Consider the following 20,464-nt stretch of genomic DNA (forward strand, 5'->3'; position numbering starts at 1 on the left):
CTGGCAGCATAATAGTTTTGATTGAAAGTAGCTACATCCAGGGGTGATGACTAATTGTTTTTTCATTTTAAGGTAAGGCCAGTGGTCCAGGCAAATAGAAATCACTTTGTTTATTTTATTTTTTAATGAGTAGAAAGGCTTGCCAAAATGATGTGCAATGGTTGTGAAATAATGGTTGTGAACATTGAAATGCATGCCGTTAAGATTAATCTGAACTGCTTGTGAGCAAAATCTTTTCTAAGGTGAAAATATTTAAGTACTTAATATTTCTTTGCTACAGTAGGCCCCTGAAGGGTGTACATCTCAAACTGCACGCTGGCAGTAGCCACAGCAGTGGGAAGACAGTAAGGGTGACTTTCCTCCAGTTCCCTCTAAGGAGAGTTGGATGGTTAGTTGGTTGAATTTACAAACGTTTGTAATGTAGTAAACCTGATTGGTAGTGGGTTGCTGCCCAATTGCCTGACCACAGAAATATAAGGCGAAACTCCTTTTCTGCTTACTGAACAACTTTTTCGACTCAGATCTGCTAAGGCTTTTCTGCCTCGCTGATTGTGTTGCTGACCTTGCCTGAGTGAAAGGCCCAGCCAACCCAAAGACTTCAAAGGTGTGGACAAAGCACCTGGAGACCCTCGCTACACCTTACCAGAGAACAGTGGGCTCCATGAAGAACCACATGTTACAAGTATAGGGTAACGGAGTGGTGACTGTTGAGCACAAGTCACACTTCATCCTGCCATTGTTTTTGTTGATCTTCCCAATACTGCTTTCTTCCAGCTCCCTGATGATGTGCTTGCTAGCCAAGCCAAGAACAACCTTTGTAGTCCATTGTGTAACCATTGTCTTTTTGGCTTACATATCATCATCCTTATGAGTCAGATTGCAGAATGATCCCTTCACCCTTTCTGTCTCCCCTAACTAGAACTGCTAGACTGCAGTCACTAGGGTCCCTGGTTTTTGGGATATCCATTTCTTTAAAGGAAAGACCACCATGAAAACCTAAACTGAGGAATAGTCTTATTTTCTGAGCACATTCCAAACTCTGAGACTTATTTCTGATGTTTAGTTACCGTTACGCTATTGATTGTTGCCAGTTTGTTTTAGCTATTTTTTTTATGTTCATGAGTAATTGAATCGCAAATGGTCAGGTTCGAGAACCTGTAACAAACTATCCATGTTTTGGCAGGGAGGAAAGCTGCCCTTTGTTTTACAATATGACTGTCTGGTACATGTGATTCACTATTGTGAGAAATGGGATCATCTTTTGTTGTGGACAACTGCCCACCTCAAGACGTGATTACATATTTTGTCAGTGTGAGTCCTGAAAGTCACTAAATTAACTCAAGCTCAATCCCCTGGTAACTATGGCCCAGAGCAGACACACTTAACTTAGGGTACTGTGTAAAGTATTTATGCCGTGCCAAAACAGTAGTCAAGTCAAAATGCCACAAAATAAAAAAAATTATAAACAAAATGACACCAAAATGACAAATGTCCAAACAGGTGAACAGGAGATATGGCTATGAATTTTTAAGGCTTTCAGTAGAAATATCAACAAGAAGAAATAAGACACCAGTAATAGGCAATGATCATTGTAGACTAGGACCAAAGTAGAATTTTAGGCTGACTTCAGAAGACCCAGGGTAAACTACGTAAAGTGGATTGGTCGTGGTGAAAGTCTGTAAGTTAGAAAGTTCTGAAAAGTTTTGAAGTTCCACTGGCCTGAAGGAAAAATATAGTTTTCACATTTTTTTTAACTCTCTTCTATTGCGCAAACAGCTACAGGAGTTCACTTCTAAAGTCCCTAGGATGTCAGGGGAGAAACTTCAAGACTCACAGGGCATCAGGCAAATGCCAACTGAAGGGCCCAGGTACTGCTGGTCAGCTGGGCACTTCCACGAAAAGGCCGTTTGCAACTTGTTGACTCCCTGTAGCTACCCAGGAGGTTAGTCACCTGCTCTTGGGGAGAGAGCAGGCCCAGTTCTCCAGGGCTCCACTCAGGTCACAGACAGCAAGTCCAGTCGTCATCTGACCTTCAGCAGGTACACAAAGGGCCAGATGTACATAGATGCAATTTGCATTTCCTAAGTAGCGACTTCATAGAAATCGCTATTAAGGAAATGCTATGTACCAAGATACTGATTCCCCAATAGCTATTGCTACTATGTAGTGATCATTATTAGGAAATCACAAATAACAAATCCTATGCCACTTGTGACAATGGGTCAGTTTTACATTTCCAAAATAGCGATTTCCTACTAGGAAATCGCTATTTGGGAAATGCAAAACCAAGGATGGCTATTGGCAAAATGCTCCCTGAAAGGCACACCAAAATAGTGGTGCACATGTAGAGCACACATATTCCCCCGGGGCATATGTATGCTCTATTGCACTTTATAAAAACATTTTTGGGTGTTTTTATTTTTAAATTGCACGTGGTAATTATCAACTTGAAGTTGATGGTAATTGCATTTCATAATTGGCCAATTTACATTTAGGAAATGCTTTGTACATCTGAATAGGAATTGCAAATAGGTAATCCCTATTTACGATTTCCTAGTCAGAGGATCACTATTTGCGATTTATACTTGGTAGGAATTGCAATTTGCAATTCCCTCAAGGGCTTTGTACACCTGAAAAGCCCATTTTGCATTTCTTAACAGCCCAAAATAGTGATTCGAACCATTAAGAAATGCAAAATGGCTTAGTACATCTGTCCCAAAGTGATATGAAGTAGGTGCCACATTTATGTCTGGCACCAGCTAGTGGGTGGGGTAGTCACTTGGGCACTTTCTAACCAATGGAATAACTTTTTCTCAGGGCTAAACCTTCCCAGTGTTCCAGTGTTTCCTGTTTGCTTTACTGCAATCAGGCCCAAAATGCCATGGCATTTTTAAGGCGGTATAAGTCTGTGGCCACACTAAACTTAGGCTTTGAGGTCTGGGGCTGTGTGCAGGAGTGTCAGAGGGAAACCACCTGTGTCTTCCCACATCTAACACCAACATCAGCTTGGAGCAGGCACTGTACCCACAACAAACTCAGAGACAACATTCTGGCACAGAAAAAGCAAGGCCCTTTAGCAGCCCTATGGGGATACACAAGAATCTTTTTCGCATATGATGTTCTCTCCCTTCCAAGTGTACCAAAATGTTACATTTGGCTCAACAAACTGTCAAGCAATATTTGATAGTGTGCTGTCACAGGATGCCCCCAGCCCTCACTAAATATTTTGTAGGGTTCGGAGGAGTCGTCTCTGCCCATTCAGGTTAGCCCCCACAGAGAATACCACCACCATACAGACACCCACACAAGTCTGCCACACCAAAGGTCAGTGATAAACTGGCGATAGCAAAACCCACACTGTCATGCCAACAGGAATACGCCAAAAGTATCATGACCCACGAAACAACGCAGCGGTCTTTCAACCGCGGTAAACCATTGGTGGTACACATCGCCGTGTTCAAAATACACACACATTTACAACAGTACACCAACAGTACACCACAGTGGACAATTCAAAATACACACACCTGACACACATACACACACCGCACCCACACACACACACACCACTATAAAACACACACCCACATTACCCACAACCCTTTCAATGAATAAAAAGAGACCAAGCACAAGGAGACAAGCAACCAGCACACACCAAACAGAGGCACAGAACACCATGACTCATACACCATCCACGCACATCACAGTATACATCCCAACACATCACCACGCCAGTGTTAACAAGTTTAAAAATAACAAGATAATAAAGTAATACTACCCAAGAATGTGCCACATAATTTGCTTTTTCTTGGGGCATAATTTACTCCACCCTGCTGCATAATTTAGCTCTCCCCTGCCGCATAATTCTGGTGGCCCTGATTTTGAGACTGCATGCATGCGTTGGCTTCATTTATACACTCAAACTTGGTGTTATATGCCTGATATCATGATTTATCCTGTATTGGATCTTTCATAAATTCACATGCTTTAATCATCCCTGGCGTCGAAGTGGGAGTCCCACAGTACAGGAAAAAGCAGTGAGTAAAAAATGTCCATAGGCTATTATGCTAGTAAAATCACACACATAGCCTATCCATGTCCTTTTGTTAAAAGAATCATATTTGACTTATGACCAACCAGGCTCCAGCACCCTCTAGAATATTCCCCAGAGAGGCTCATTCCCTCAGATTTTCTACCGCACGTCGTGTGAAGGGATTCTCCCTGAGGTCTGCTCAGTTTTTTCCTCTCAAGACAACTTTTTTCTTCAGAAAATGTCTGATTCTTCCACATAAGGACTGTTTATATTGCTTGCATCCTGTACATCATGTAAAAGACTACCGCATCTTCTCTGCAAAGACCCTTAGAGACAGGGAAGGAAGACTGTTAATCTGGTTACAGGTTAAATCCTGCACTTTTGGTGAGGAGATTGATTCAGAAAGACCTCATAAAAGGTCCAGATCTGCGGACCTGGGGCAGGCTGAGAAATCCAGAAAACATCACAAAATGCACCATACGTAGGGTGCCAAGAATATACAAAGCTCAATTTCACCTGAGCCATCCTCTCCTCGTCGCAAAAAGGAGTCCTGTCACCATTTTCCTTCATCAGAGCCTTCCACTTCTAAAAAGGTTTCTCTTAAATTCAAGTTGATGACGACACAACCGTCGATGACAGTGACGACGACTACAGTTTCCACAGTTACCGTCTCCACCTTCTTGTCAACGAGACTGTCGTCGACTACGTTGACGTCTGTTATAAAGGCTCCAATTCCTTCAGTCAAAGTCACGGATAAGTTGCAACCGTCGTTGGAGCTGTCGACGAAAGCTGCTCCAGAAAAGACCTCGTCGTTGAAGAGTACTTCGACGAGAACATTGACGGCAAGGGCACCGTCGTCGACACCATCATCGACTAGAGCATCATTGTTGACACCATCGTCGACGAGAGTACCGTCGCCGCCAACAACGTCGACAACACCTCCGTCAAGGAGACTATTGCTGGTGGAAAAATCGTCAGCAACGCCAACTCAGTCAACGGGACCATCGTGGTCAACACCATTGACGATGCCACTAGTTCCTGTCAGTCAAGGCAGTGTGTTCCCCATTTCCACTGGATCTCCCGACCTTCAAGCCACTGTGAAAATTACCATGATGTCTAGGTCTACTGTTTACCCAGCAGGTAACAACCTTACTTCCTAGTCATCTGCTAGACTGGGAGGAGTCAGATTAAGGGCCGTTTGGTGATGCACACAGTCCATCTCAGTGACATGTCAAGTATCAGGAGGAGGATGATGAGGATGAGTACAAACAACAGTATCAATCTTATTATACTCATCAAAGATGTTATTATGAGCCTTTACATCAGCCAAGAGACACTTTGCAAAGGCTATGTTACAGGATTATAAGAGGAGGTTTCCAAACGCAGCTAGATGCAGCCGCCTCTTCCTTCCTCTCCTGCCACACCAAGGAGTATACCTCCACCTCCAGCAACTCCCAGGCTTACACCTCAGTCTAAAATAGCTGCCCCTCCCAGAGAGGACGTCTCCTATTCAGAAGATGAAAGAAAAGAAGGAGAGATTTCAACACCCCAACATCCTAACAATGGTTGGGACAAATATTTAGTTGCTACTCCATCACCACAACCTCCTCGTACATCAGATTCTCCACCAGAGGATATAGGATGTTTTCATAATTTGATGGGTAGAGCGGCCACATGGTTTCATTTACCAACATCTGTCTCACAGTCGGAATGCTTCCTCCATGACTTTAAAGAGCAGGCAAGAAAGTTGTTGAGGGCAATTCCAATCATAGACTTTATTTGGAGTGACTTTATTTGGAGTGAAGGCATTAAAATTATGGAGAATCCAGCTACTGTTCCACCAGTTCCACAAAAGCTGGATAAAAAGTACAAGCCTACACAGGACTCTCCAGCGTGTTTGACAGGGCATCCAAAGCCAGATTCGGTAATTTCCCAAGCTGCCCCAGGGCGTACCAAGAATCCGTTGACACCTGTATGTACTCCTCCAGATAATAAAGGCAGGCGCCTGGACAACGTGGGCAAGAGATTCTCAGCCATGTCAGCTATAACTGTCCGTGCAGCCAACTCTCTAGCAATTTTGGGTCACTATGATCGCCGGATGTGGCCTGACATGAACGCCTTCCTAGAGCTCATTCCAGAGAACAAGCACCCTGAGGCACGTAAAATTCTGCAGGAGGGAGAACGTACTTCAGAAGAGATCATCAACTGCGCTCTAGATATAGACTCCACGGGCTTTCGTCAGCTTGTAGGAGCAGCTGTACTGTGCCATCTGGGATGGTTGAAAGCAACCTATTTCAGGCCAGAAGTCCATTCTAGGATATTAGATATGCCCTATGATGGAGAAACTCTCTTCGGCAAGCATATAGATGACGCCTTACAGGACATAAAAACTGACATGGACACTCCTCGTTCTCTCTGTACCCTGCAGTACAGGAAACAGCCCTTTTGGGGAGCAAGAGGTAGAGGTTTCTCTGCGTTTCGTGGCTCCTACCATAGGCAGTACCAACAGCCACAACCTAGACCAGCCTATCAACAGACTTACAGGCAACCATCCATGGCCTCCTACGTCAGGCAGGGTGGGAGAAGAAAACAGACCTCTCAAACCCGGGATCAACCTTGCAAGCAATGATCCTTGTCTGGCACCGGCTATGCTTCCATATTTTCCACAATTCCCCCAAGTCGGAGCGAACATCTCAAACTATTTTTAGAATTGGAAAAACATAACATCATACAAAGGATGCCTATTTCCAAATACCGATACATGCAAAGCTTAGCAAATATCTCCGCTCCACTGTGGCTGGTGCCCATTATCAATTCAAAGTCCTCCCATTCGGGTTAAAGTCAGCACCAAGAATCTTCACAAAATGTCTGGCTGCGATAGCAGCTTTCCTTCGCAACAAGGGTTTTCAAGTCTTCCCATATCTGGATGACTGGTTGATAAAGGCTCCCACATCACAGCTGGTGTCCAAAGCTTCCAACGCCTGCCTAGGACTATTTCACAATCTAGGTTGAACAGTAAACTTCCAAAAATCGTTCACTCTTCCGACACGCAAGATAGTCTTTTTGGGTGCGGAACTCGACACCATCAAGAGCAAGGCTTATCTTTTAAAGGCACGGCAACAGAAACTGACCAACATGGCTATCAGTGTCTCAAAAAGAAGGTCCGTTTCAGTATGAACGTTCAAGTCACTCCTAGGCATGATTTCCTCCTCAATTACCTTAGTCCACCTAGCAAGGTTGAAAATGAGACCATTACATGAAGAATTGCAGCTACAATGTACTCAATCTCAAGGATCCTTTGAGGATTCAATCAGTATTACACTGATGATGGTGGAGACTCTGCGGTGGTGGTCTCAGACCTACCATCTCTCTCGGGGATTCACCTTTCTAACTCCAATGATAGATTTCATTATCACAACGGACGCTTCGTTGGAGGGCTGGGGAGGTCATCTGCAAGACATCTGCATTCAAGGAAAATGGTCAAGCACGCAGAGGAGACTGCACATAAATCTGCTAGAGTTAAAGGCAATATTTCTTACGCTCAAAGCTTTCCTTCCACGGATTTCAGGATCTTCAGTGTTGATCCACACAGACAACACAACAAGCATGTTCTATGTCAACAAGCAGGGAGAAACAAGATCTCTTTCCCTCTCAAGAGAAGCTCAATCTCTGTGGGAATGGCTCACACGTCACAAGATTTGTCTGAGAGTAGAACACCTCCCAGGTATCAACAACGCCCTAGCAGGACGGACGACAACTGTCACAAATGAGAACTCGATCAGAGGGAACTAAACAACATCTTTCTATGCTGGGGACGGCCAACCCTGGATCTATTTGCCACCAATCAGAGCACCAAATCACAATTTTACACCAGTCGATACCCACTCCCAGGGTCGTGGGGGAATGCTCTTTCGATGCGATGCTCCGGGATCTTGCATACGCTTTTCTCCCTTCCCACTGATCCCCAGGCTTCTGAAGAAGGTGAAGTCAGAGGGTTGCAAGCTCATTCTCATAGCACCCAGGTGGCCCAGACAGTATTGGTACATGGAACTCCTTCTCCTGTCAGTGGCCAATCCCTTAGGTCTTCCCTGCAAGCACGACCTTTTAACGAAGAGTCAAAGTCGTATATTTCCTCCAGATCCAGCATCTATCCAATTGCACACATGGCTCTTGATTTCCATGAATTCCAGGGCATGAGCATTGATGAAGAATGCAAAGTAATTTTGTCTAGGGCACGAGCTGACAGGATAAACAGGACTTACAGGCCCAAATGGAAGAGGTTTTGTATCTCGTGCCATCAAAACAATTTGCATCCTTTTAAAGGTTTGCCAGAGCAAACTATATCATACCTTCTCGCTATCAACGGTTGAGCTCGGTCATCCATCCGTTAAGGTTCATTTGGCTGCTATATCATCTTACAGACGTTCTGCGGATACGCCCTCCCTTGGTTCATCCAGACTAATAAAACAGTTTATGAAGGGTCTGTTTTGCACTTTCCCTCCGGTGCGACCACCTCCTCCTCAATGGCATTTAAACATAGTTGTTTCACAATTAATGAAAGCCCTGTTCGGACCTATTCACAGAGTGGAGCTGAAATATATTACATGTAAGGTAGCAACTCTACTTGCTCTTACATCCACGAGAAGAGTCAGTGATATACAGGCCTTTACCACTAAGGAACCCTACCTTATTTTCTTCTTAGAACAAACCCAAGATACATTCCTAAGGTGCCTTCATCTTTTCATCTGAACGAACCAGTGATATTAAGAACCTTCTTCCCGAATCCATCAACGGTGGCGGAAAGGACTCTCCACACACTGGATATCAAATGATGCTTGAAGTTCTACCTTCAGCGTACTAGACAGCTCCGGAAGACAGACCAGCTACTAGTCTTATATGCCAAGGTCGTCAGGGTACAGGAGTTACTAAAGCTACAATAGCTCGTTGGATTGCATCCATCATTCAGTTTTGCCACACGAAGGTGGGAAAACCATAAACTAGCTGCCCAAAAGCACACTGTACAAGAGCAATTTCCACATCAGTTGCTCTATTTCAAGGGATCGCCTTGGACAAGGTGTGTCAGGCTGCAACTTGGAAGACTACGCGTTCTTTCATGCAGCATTAATCAACACAAAGAGCTGATCACTTGTTGGACAGGCGGTCCTATGTGATCTTTTTCATTGAGGTGAGATTTTTACTTGAATGTGTATATCTAATTCTATATGCAATAGTTTATAATTCCTATGCAATTATTGTTTGAGATGTTTTACTCTATATGTGTAGAGGAATGTATATAGATACATTTATATGTATTTATATATATATATATATATATATATATATCTATAGATGTTATATAGTAATATAATTAGAAAGGTTACAATGCTCGCACCCACCATCCACTGCGGGCATAACAGTCATTAGGAATACTGCTGGCTATTCAGATTCAAGCATGTGAATTTTTAAAAGATCCAATACTGGATAAGAAAACAAGTTAATTACTTGTAACTACAGTTATCCAGTATTGGTATCTTTCATAATTTCACATGCGACCCTCCCTCCTCCCCTTTGAGGCTTTCATTTCCTTTTCATTACATATTCCTCACTCTTATGCTAGAAAATCTGAGGTAATGATCTCTCTGGGGAATATTCTTGAGGGTGCTGGAGCCTGATTGGTCATAAGTCAAATTTGGTTATTTTTACAAAAGGACATGGATAGGCTATATGTGTGATTTTGCTAGCATTATAGTCTATTGAAAATTTTTACTCACTGCTTTTTCGTGTACTGTGGGACTCCCACTTCGACGACGGAGATGATTCAAGCATGTGAATTTATGAAAGCGACCAATACTGGAAAACTGCAGTTACAGGTAAGTTACTTGTTTTCTTCTCAAAGATTTCACCTATCACTGCTGCGTGAAGTGACGGGCATATCACAACAGGGAAGTCTCAGACATGACGCGCAATTAATGTATTGCAGTGTACCGTGCAGACGTGCCTTTACAAAATATTTTACAGTGGCGAAGAGGCGTAGAAAGATTTGCACAACAAGAAAGACCTGTACACAAAGTGACGGGTTGTCCAGGTCTGGGGGAATTATTGGGACAGTTAAGGTAAGGTTTGTGTTCTGCTTCCCTGACTATGTCTCTTTTCTGGTTATTTGCCGTATGGTGCTTAACATGGGCATCTTAAGTCGTAATTGATATGTACCTTTTTGTGTACTATGAGTGCATCTACTCACAGCAAAAATTCAATAAATTTGGTTACAACAAAATATATATATATATTTTTACAGTCACTGCAATGGCTATTCCATTCAACTGAACTTTACATTAAATATATATTTACATAACTCCTGTTTTAAAAAAAAAAAATCTGTTGACTCCAACAGACACGTGTGTTGTGAAAACGGGGCCATCACGAAGACCCATGGAGAAGCTACACACACTGGTCCGTTGCTTCGGTGAACTTTGCATGGAAAAGCGATGGCCTGTAAGTGCATGAGGGCCCGAGAGCACCTGCCTGAAACACTACAGTCAGTTTTCTGTCTCTGTAGGCCTGGCATGTACCCTACAAAACTCAGCTGAACACTGGTGAATCCTCTGATTGTTGACAAGCATTTAAAGCAGTGTTCTCTAATTAAAGAACAAAGTTTCACTAAAGTAATCTCACAACACAAAATGTCCACTCTCTGGGCTACTCCCCTACCACCTCCCCACAGAAGGAAGGCTGCACCCCTCCTCCCTCCCCCCCCCTCCCCCCCACCCTCCAACCAGATGGAGGCCACAGGCAGATGTTGACACTGAATTATGTTTTCTAACCCACGTGACCCTCAGACCCTGTCCCCTCAGCCCCCCCTTTTGCCCTTCAGGTGCATCGCTGCCCAGACCTTCCTAAAGGACACAGACCTATTGACACATTGGTTAACGTTTTACACCAAATGCCACAGTGTAAAGGGAATCTGCCAGAGACCCTTTCCTGGAACTGATGGATGAGGGGTGATCAATTCAGGGGCAGGGTACCGGGGGGAAGGGGGTGTTAGGCAGCTGATTGGGTGGAAGGGGTTATGGCTGGCAATGCTTAGCAGGATCTCACCTAGAAACTGCCATAATTTGCTACGAGGCGCTATATGAAAACTTATTGCACTCTATTTTATAGCACAGCGATCCTCCTGTTGGCACTTTAAATTTTCGTTTTGGAATTGACCTGCAGTTATAGATGTATCCATCGAAGTGTAGGTGGGAGGTAATTCCACCGTCCACTGCCCTGATGAAGCCTGGATTGCGTGCTCTGAGCGCAGAGACTCCGTTCCAAGTACATCCCTGTGCAGGTATTATGTTTGCGTGGGAAAAATCCATTTCCAGATTTGTTTTGTGCATGTATGAGTGAGGGGACGGATTCTGTATAGCGCCCCAATGCCATTCTGCACACAACAAACTGATGCAATGGAAACACAAAAATAGATTCTGGAGCTGCATCAATGGCTGAAGGGGCCAGCCCCCCACACACCCTCACCCCCAACGGCTGAAGACCCAACAGTGCTTGATCATGGGTGAGTGGTAGCATGACCATAATGTCAGAATCAACAACCATTTGCAATGCAATGGGTTTTGCGTTTACTCGAGTTAGAGCTATTAGCGTTGTAAGCTATAGGACATGTGGCAATGCATATGGGCAGAGGCGGCCGCCGCAAACCTCAAGGGGAGGGCAGGCAGGGTGTGGATGGGGACAGGGGAAATTTACAAAAACATATTTTCCTGAAAAATGAGCACGATCGCACTGTGTAAAACCCAGCGAGATGAAGCTGTGTAGGAACTAAAAAGAAAAATTAGTCCAGAAACCATGCTGAAAACCTGGAGCCTCGTATTTTTTACAGTAGTTGGCCAGTGCGCTCGAGGAGGGCTAAACACTGGAAAAAGCATGTCATATGCATGCTTTTCACAAATTAAATCAAGCTTCCTTTAAAAGGCAAGCCCACGAACTACTGAAAGTGATGGGTGTGACATGGGTGTGGCTAAACGCCCTCAGAAAGATTACAACAGGGGCCAGAGCGCTTGCTGGCTCTACCATAAAAACAAGACTGATTATCACTGAATATCATATAAATCAGGTTTTTCCTAAAATTGAATAGCAACTACAATTTGCAATAACATGCTAACTGTTAAACAAAATTCTACTCCATATTAAGAAGATGGACTCAGACCAATAATTGATAGATAATTCCAGCCTCGGTGCTTCTTAGTTGATGCAATTTTTCTCCTTTCTTTTGCTGTTTTTTTCTGACTCAGTGGGAGGAGTAGAGGGGAAGCAGGAGGTGGGGATAGGAGGGAGCTGAACGGCTTGGGAATGGGAAGGGTTAAAGAGTAAACAGCATTTTTTAAACCTGGAAGTTGCACCCATCTGGTCTACTCACCTAGTTCATAAACACCTTCACTCAGAAAGCCAGATCTTTCTCTGATGCTGGTAGGAGCCACTTATCATTAGAGGAGACACCACCGAGGAAAATCTCTAAGGAAAAGAGAAGTGCACATCTTTCCACAGCGCCATATTCACACCCTGAAGCTACCGGACCTCAAATGTGTCAAAGGTAGAGTGGGGTATAACATCGGTAGGGCCACCTCTATTGTCTTACAAACGTGTGCAAAGATCAGATCGAGTATATGGTTCTCTTGCAGTAGGAGCTGGAAAACTGAATTTCAGTTTTGTAGTGTCACGTTGTTTGCCCTTTACTTAGATTAAAAACGGATAACACCTAGTTGCTTTACATAACCTTGCATCTTGCAGGATGTCTTTTGCAAGAGAAGGAGCACAGAAAACCTGTTTTCAACTTTCCAGTATGTCCATACTCTAAAGTAAGTAATTTAAAGACGTTTAAAATGTGCAATATCCCGTAGGCGTCTTGGCGCTAGTGTCTGACATCAATCCCATTGGGAAAAAAGTGAGAGAAAGATCACGCAAAGAGCCAAGTTATAACCTGTTTTCTGAATTGTAGTAGATCAGGTTGGGGTATGAATTTTAGGTAAAAAGAGTTGCACAGTTTACATGTGGAGAAGGAGAATCTTATGCCACCCCGGCAGGAAGTTTTGAATCTGGGTATGGCCACCATTTTAGCTGGAGTAGATTGAAGCTTGTACTTGGGAGTATACCATTGGAAGATCATTCAGGGCTGGCATTGTAAAGGGCTTTATGTGCAGTGCACAAAGCCTTGAAATTGACCCGCTCACGAACCGGAAGCCAATGAAGGTTAATGATGGCTTGAGACCCGAGCTAAATTTCACTATTTTTATAAGCAGACAGGCTGCGACTTTTTGGAGAGTCTGGAGTTTACTCAGCAGACTTTGTTAGATGCCCACATAAAGAACATTACAGTAGTCAATCTTAAATATGACTAAGGCACTAATAACCGCTTTTTGGAACTCTGGTGGAATGAAAGGGGAACTTTTCTTCAAGATTCTTAACAAGAAGAAGCAGGATGAAGTGACCTGATTTATTTCGTCTGAGAAAGATAGTTGCCCATTAAAGAGGACACCTACGTTTTTAGCTTTATTTACAGGAGAGGGAAGCGGGCCAAAGTTTTGTGGTCACCAGGAGGCAGACCACAAGGATGTATCCTTGCCGAATAGAAGTAGCTCATTCTTATCTGAGTTTAATTTGAGGCAATTATCCTTCATCCAAATTACAGTTTGCTCCATGCAGTTGTTGAACTGTTTGGCCACCTCTTCGATATCACACAGATGCCAGTGGCCTCTAGCCGGTTGAATAACACCGAGTGGTTGATGGGTGAACGTGGCCGATAACTCTAGAAGAATCAGAGCCTCCTTACTACCCTTGTCAACTATGGACCTGATTTCTTCAACAGCAGCCATTAATGCTCATTCTGTACAGTGCCTTAGTCTTGTAATTTTTTTGCCAGGGGCAGAGTTTAATCAAAGTATGGACAGTGTGTCCAAAGCTGTTATTTGTAGGGACTTAAGCAAGAAAACCAATGCTTTGTGGTCAGCACAGGTCAGGGGCAGGACTGTCTCAACGTTTTACTCATGATCACTAGTAAAAACTCCATCGAGGGTGTGGTTTGCCAGATAGGTCGATGAATTTATTTAAGTAAGGCCAAAACTAAGCACGCTATCAATTAGGTGTTCTTTGTTTGTATTGTCTAAATTCGCGAAATGAAAATTAAAATCCCCAAGTATTGTAAATTTAGGAAGAGCTATACAAGATTCAGTGAACTCAAGTAAGGTTTGAATTACATTTGCTCAGCGCCTTGGGGCGATAGATTAAAATGTCATTGAAGGTGACAGTATTGTTCAATTTAATTTAAGGCTTCGCAGTCCAAGTGTGTGATAAGCTGACATGAGGCTTTAACATGGTTGCGAAAAATTATCGAAAGCCCACTGCCGCGTTTAGCTGGCTGGTCCAGTCTGGAAATATTGTAACCACATGGAATAGCGATTCGTAAACCGGCGTCCAATGTAGAATCGGACAAGGTTCTGTAACAAAAATAATACCTGGAGAACAGTAGTCCACAAACACAGAGAAGTTATATTTAGTTTTAGTGCGAGAATACATATTAAAGAGAATACAAGTGAGTGTGTCAGACGTGGAATGAATTGAGGGATTAATGGATGGGAGTGCAACATAGTGCTTCACGAATGGAGGTGTGCTTTGTTTGGCATGAATGTAAAGTTGCGGTTTTTACAGCTAAAACAGTCAGTTATAAACGGGGTTAGAAGGTTGCAAAGATTGTTCCTACCTACGTTGCCAAGCTCCAAGACCATACATGGGTTGGGAAACTTCCAGGGGTCCTGGCGCAGGGTGCAGTTTGTCAGTGGTCGAGCACAGACGGGCGTACTCGCTGCTCAGCTTCGCGTTTATATTCTTGTAATATAGGCATTGCCAAATACTCAGACTAGACTACCAACCTCCAAAAATGTTGATGTGGTATGTAGCAAGATTCAACCAGGTAGTGTGGCAGCACAAGTATAGCCCTTTCCGCACAAATAGCACATGTTGCGACAGACCAAAGGGCGATGAAGCGATATGCGACACAAAGAAAGCATATGTAATTTCTTTATATGTATGTATGTATAGTCATTGAAATGTAATGAGTATTTACAGGCAGGAAGTATTTTTGGAAAACGCTCCATATAAAACTTTACATTTGGAAAATCATATTGCTGTGGAACTGTTATTTTTCGCAGATGGGTAGGGAATAAGTCTATGTTTCAGAAGTCATAAAGACACGTGAATTAAATAATATTTTCTTTACTTATAGGAACATCAGTGTCAGAAAACCGAGTAGAAATAGAAGCGATGGCTGATATTTTACCTTACTATGGGTTGTCTGATTTAAAAGAAATTTTAAATTCTGTTGTAAATAAAAATGCAAAGCACCCTTTTGAATGCAGACCCCTCAAAGTGAGAAATTACCTACAGGTAAGAAATTAGATGTTTTTTTGTGTATAAACAATCATGGTGTTCTTTGCACACTGATGGTGAGCATGTTATTCATTGCGTACACAAGTTCCTGGCAGAGTAGATTTCCATTGGTGTGGACCATAATCAGAGTTGTAGTGAAACTGTTACTTGGATGATGCCAAGGGCATAGTAATGTTTTTTGCCAATGTTGTATTAGCTTCTAAAGCACATTTTGTGAGTACAGAAATCAAGGATGTCTATGCGACACAATGGCTTCTGCTGCTTAGATATGCATATCTTCTTTCTAGTGGATCTTGCTCAAGGCCATGCAGCAGTTAAAGCTGATACAACATTTCTAGTTTCAACCTTGGAAAACAAGGATTCATAAAACCAGTAGTCTCATTTTGGGTCTGTTATAAGCTTACATGACTAGAAGCACATTTTCTGGTACAGGCCACGCTTCCTTAGTACGACATCACATGACTCAAGGTATCAAATAACCATGCACGCCATCATATACTAAGTTACTACAATTTTAAGCCAACTACAACCTTTCTACAGTAACTACAGGCATTCTGTTATTCTGCAATGGTGTGCCAGATGCTGCCTCATATGCCCAGCTACAACTCTAATGTAACTATCTATATCCATCATGTGCATGGTGTGCTCAAACACCACCATCTATTGCCAGCTATAATGTTACCTGTCCATATACAATATGTGTTTTTTATGCAGGCTGTCAGCACCCTGAATCTTTCAACTGATGATGTTTTTTTTTTTACTTTGTGCATTGAGACTCTGTTAACCAGCCAGGTCCCTGTGATGTGCTGTGATCCCTAATTGACTATACTCCTAATTGGCATCATTACCATGCCTATAAGTCCCTAGTATATGGCACAAAGTGCATCCAGGGCCTGTAAGTTAAATGTCACTAGTGGACTGCTACACACCTTGTGCCACTACTAGAGTAACGGTGCAAAACATGACTGCAGTCCTACTACCACAGCTTATTGTACAGTTTTAAAAGTGTGACTTCTACCTGCCAAAATAACCCCTTTGACAGTCCTAAATCCTCCTTTTAAATATTAATTAAAATTAATTAGGCCTCAAATTGCCATGGGGCAATTGCTTTGTATTTACACATAGGACATGTAAAAGTTTAATGTTAACCATGTACGTACAGTGACAAGGCCTAAACGTCCTTTTCACTCATAGGGTTAGCTGTTCCATAGGAAAGCACTAGGATGAAATATTAAAATTAATAATATTACCTCTGCTTTGGAGAAACAGCTACAAAGTTCATTCTTGGACCTTTTGAAAGATTTATGACAGGCTCATTTGATTGGTAAAGGCAGATTGGTACTAAATATTTTATTAAATGTACTTTTAAAAATCCCTTTTTGCACGAGCTTCCAGCTGTTGCTCAGGAGCTGACTAGCCCATTTGATGATGTATGAACTTGCTTCCAGAGCCGAAACCAAGACCTTGGGTGTGGGGAGGTGTTCTGTTTCTCTGACAGGGATGACCGTCTGCGCAGTCCCCATGAACTAAATTAAATTTAAGGAGGCCTACAAGCAGGTGTAGCTACCACCTGGGCCCCTTCCTTTGTCCCTCCAGTCAGCCAGATCTCTAGGCTGGGCATAGGAGCTCTACACAAAGCAAGAAAGGTTCTGCCATGTCGGATTTAGGTAGCGAAGGGTACTAAAGGATTTGTTTGCATTAGGGCACACAGGAACTTCTGCAGAAGTGGGTAGGGTGACCCGGGGAACTTTTCCCCTGTTGGTTAGGGAGGATCCAGGAGTCACCCCCAACCACAGTCTAGCACTAAGGTCAAATGCCTCTTCAGGACACTGCTGGACCAGTAGAAGACAGAAGAAGTGTGGCACCTGCTGTTTAGACCGATGAGGAGATCTGAAAGGCTGGACCTGCTCCTTCTTGTACCCAGGACAATGAAGTGAACTCCGAGGGTCATTTGGCTGACCTCTTGCTAAGCTACAAAGCCACAGCCAGCTGCTAGAAGTCCTTTTCCTGAAGACTACAGCTGACCAGTCCCAACTGGACCTACCCTGAACCCTACAGTGGTGTTCTGCTGGAGTCAGGCTTTGTTTTGTAATTCTTTATTACAGGATTTTATTAATACAAATGGTAACTGTACAGGTTGAAGTACATATAGAGGTCGGTCACAATGGGCATGACGCACATTACACACATTACAGTCCAGTGCCGGAGGTTCATAACTGTTCATACCTGTGGGAAGAAACAATGCTCGGGTAGGAAGGGGTAATGGGGGATAAAAAGGGGGTTGGGAGTACAAAGTCAAGGAGAGGGATTAGGATTTGAGAGTATGCATTCGCACACTGAGGGAAGTGTACTTCGTCGCTTGGGGCATGGTGTCCCGTAGTGTTCAAGTCGGTCCTGACCTGTGCTTGCTCTGTATGACCATAAGGACAAAAAACATGATTGTGAAGTCCAATAGCGGCGCATCCCCAGGGCAGAAGTCAGTGAGCATGTCGTCCATTCTATCTACCGGTTCTGATGCTAACGGCTGGCAGTCGGGCTAAGGCTTTATGAGGGGACGCCAATCCGTGAGAGGTGCAGTCAAGCGTAGTATATGTTAGCGGGCCATGCCCTCTAGCTTGCAAGAGAGGTGTTCCTCAAATGGGCTGATGAAGGACCTTTGATGGGTGGGGGAGGGGAAAAAGAAAGGAAAATAAAAAAGAAGAGAAAAGGGGAGGGGAAGAGATGGGGATAAGGAAAAAGGGGGGGGTGGATAAGCATGGGGGCACTTTTACAAGTCAAAGTGTAGGGGTATAATGAGGCTGTGACTGAAGTTCAGCAGTACTTTGCGTGGAAAGTGTATGGAGGGAGCTTAGTGACTGCAAGAGAGGATTATGTGCGTCCCCTAGGAGGTATGCTTGTGTGATGGGGAGGGGGAAAGGGAAGGTAGACTGGTTGGGGGGGGATAATGTAGGAAGAGGAAAAAATGGGGGAGAGGAAAGGGTGCGGTCCAGGAAAAAAAGGGGGGAGGGGGGAATAATGATGTCCCATCTGAGCAGCTGTAACTGGGCAGGGTGAGGAGGGAGGGTGGTAAATGATGAGGGAAGGAAGAAGGCCCACACCTGGGTAAATAAGGCTGCCTGGTCTTGTAGGTTATAAAGGACACGTTCATGGGTGGCTAATCGAATCATAGCCAGCATCCATTCTTCTGGGGTAGGTGAAGCCATTCGCCTCCAGTGCCGAAGGATGCAGATCTTAGCTGTTGCTAGCGCCATATGCAACAATCTTTGTTGCGGTCTCGACAAAATGGGAAGAGGGCCCATATAATGTAAGAGAATAATCGAGGGGGTTGGAGTGAGTCTTGACCACTTAATGCTATTCCTGAAATCCTGCAACCCTTGGCTGTGCCAAAGTGTACTCTTAACATCCTGAAAAACCTAAGACAAAAAACATTTTGGCTCCAAAGACCTTCTGGAGGACTGGGGCAAATGCCCCAAGTCACTCTGATGAGGATGCCTTTGCAGCTGGGCAAAGACTTGGGTTGCTCCAACTCAGAGCTTTTCTTACAACACCAAATTTGTTTCAACTGGATGTCGAAGCAAAGGTATTGAACTTTCTGGAGCCCTCTGTGGCTACAGCTTGCAGATCTGCTCTGCTGGAGGAATTTGACCATCCAAAAAAGTTACTAAGTCTGAAAATGTAAATCTTTACTAGGTGAAGGTGCAAAAAATTTCTGGCTAGCGACAGACTTTCCTTGGGCATGAATTTTGAATTCCTCCCCTCAGAGCATTACCATGCAAAGTAAATGACTTCACCAGGACTAGATCAGATGGTTATCCAGCCTCTTAGAGGCTGTCTAAGCCACAGCCTGCTGCCATGCCCTAATGAGGATTTTTTTATTTCTATTTTCAGAACTAAATCAGAAGGGAAAGCTTTCAACTGGTAAATACCTACTTTCTATGTCCGACCCACACTTCATTGTGGTTGACCTTAAATTGCACCTAGGTACTGGTCAAGCACAACAAGCAGACTGAGTTTGGCGCTTAATGCTTTTTGCTGATTATTCCACTAAAAACTTTATTGGATATTTGTTGATTTGATGTCATTTTATTTATTAAATTAATATCTATATTTATAAATTGGATTGGGGTTTCCATTGTCTTTTATTTTCAACTTCTTAACTGTTTCTGTACTTCTAACTGTTTTATACATTTTCTTACGCCTGTCTGCTCAGTGCAGTAGGTACCAGGGGTTGACCTCAAGTTTAAATTGCTGAAACATTTACTGGATCTAACAAGAATAGTGTCATTATTTGTGGTGGACTACCATCCACCCAACAAATAATCCAATTTCTCACAGTAACCCCAATAGACCAATAAGGGCTTACCACAGATACAGCAATCTGCTAAGTAAAGTAAGAGAGAATTGACTTCTGTTTGGCCCCATGTAATCACAAGAAGATCGCCCTGGTAGACTCACATGGTAGATGGTGGAAGTAGGTGCCCATGGAAGAGGCAGCATTAGGGAGACCTTGAACCATACAAACAAGGAGAAAATTTGTAATGCAATTTTCTCGACTTTTGAATATCCCGGACTATTTGTGATCGCTTTACCAAGCAGTTAGGTGGAGCTGGCATAATCTGGATGTAGCACTGATGGACATCATTGAAACCATATATTGCCATCCTAATACCTTGATATTGTTTTCCTTTTTTCTGTGTCCCTTGATGCTGATCCAGAGTTGCTCTCTCTAATTATTTCCATATTTTTTTACTGTGTAGTGGTTTAGGGATATCACTCCTGAAAAAAAGAAATCAAGCTTAATCGCAGTTGTCATGGATGGTGTCCAAATGTAACCCACCATTATGTGTGCTTATGGTGCCTGGAGCCGAAGCACAACACAGATGTGAAAAATGCCTCCTTATGCAAATAATGGTAATCAAGGAGCAGGATGCCAAACTATTTATGGCACACGCATTCTGGTCCACATGGAAGGGCGCTCTTCTCCATCCTCTAAAT

General features: G+C 43.4%; 1 protein-coding gene across 2 annotated transcripts in view; it reads left to right on the forward strand.

Moving 5' to 3' along the window:
* PMS1 (PMS1 homolog 1, mismatch repair system component) overlaps positions 1 to 20,464 on the forward strand; it is a 668,051-nt gene that overhangs the window by 562,441 nt on the left and 85,146 nt on the right. For both annotated transcript variants that reach the window (XM_069225897.1, XM_069225898.1), the window contains one exon: positions 15,306 to 15,466. In XM_069225897.1, coding sequence (XP_069081998.1) covers positions 15,306 to 15,466 — 161 coding nt within the window. The remainder of the gene's footprint in view (positions 1 to 15,305; positions 15,467 to 20,464) is intronic.

The sequence above is a fragment of the Pleurodeles waltl genome, chromosome 3_1 (assembly GCF_031143425.1).
Source record: "Pleurodeles waltl isolate 20211129_DDA chromosome 3_1, aPleWal1.hap1.20221129, whole genome shotgun sequence".
NCBI classification, from domain to species: Eukaryota; Metazoa; Chordata; class Amphibia; order Caudata; family Salamandridae; genus Pleurodeles; species Pleurodeles waltl.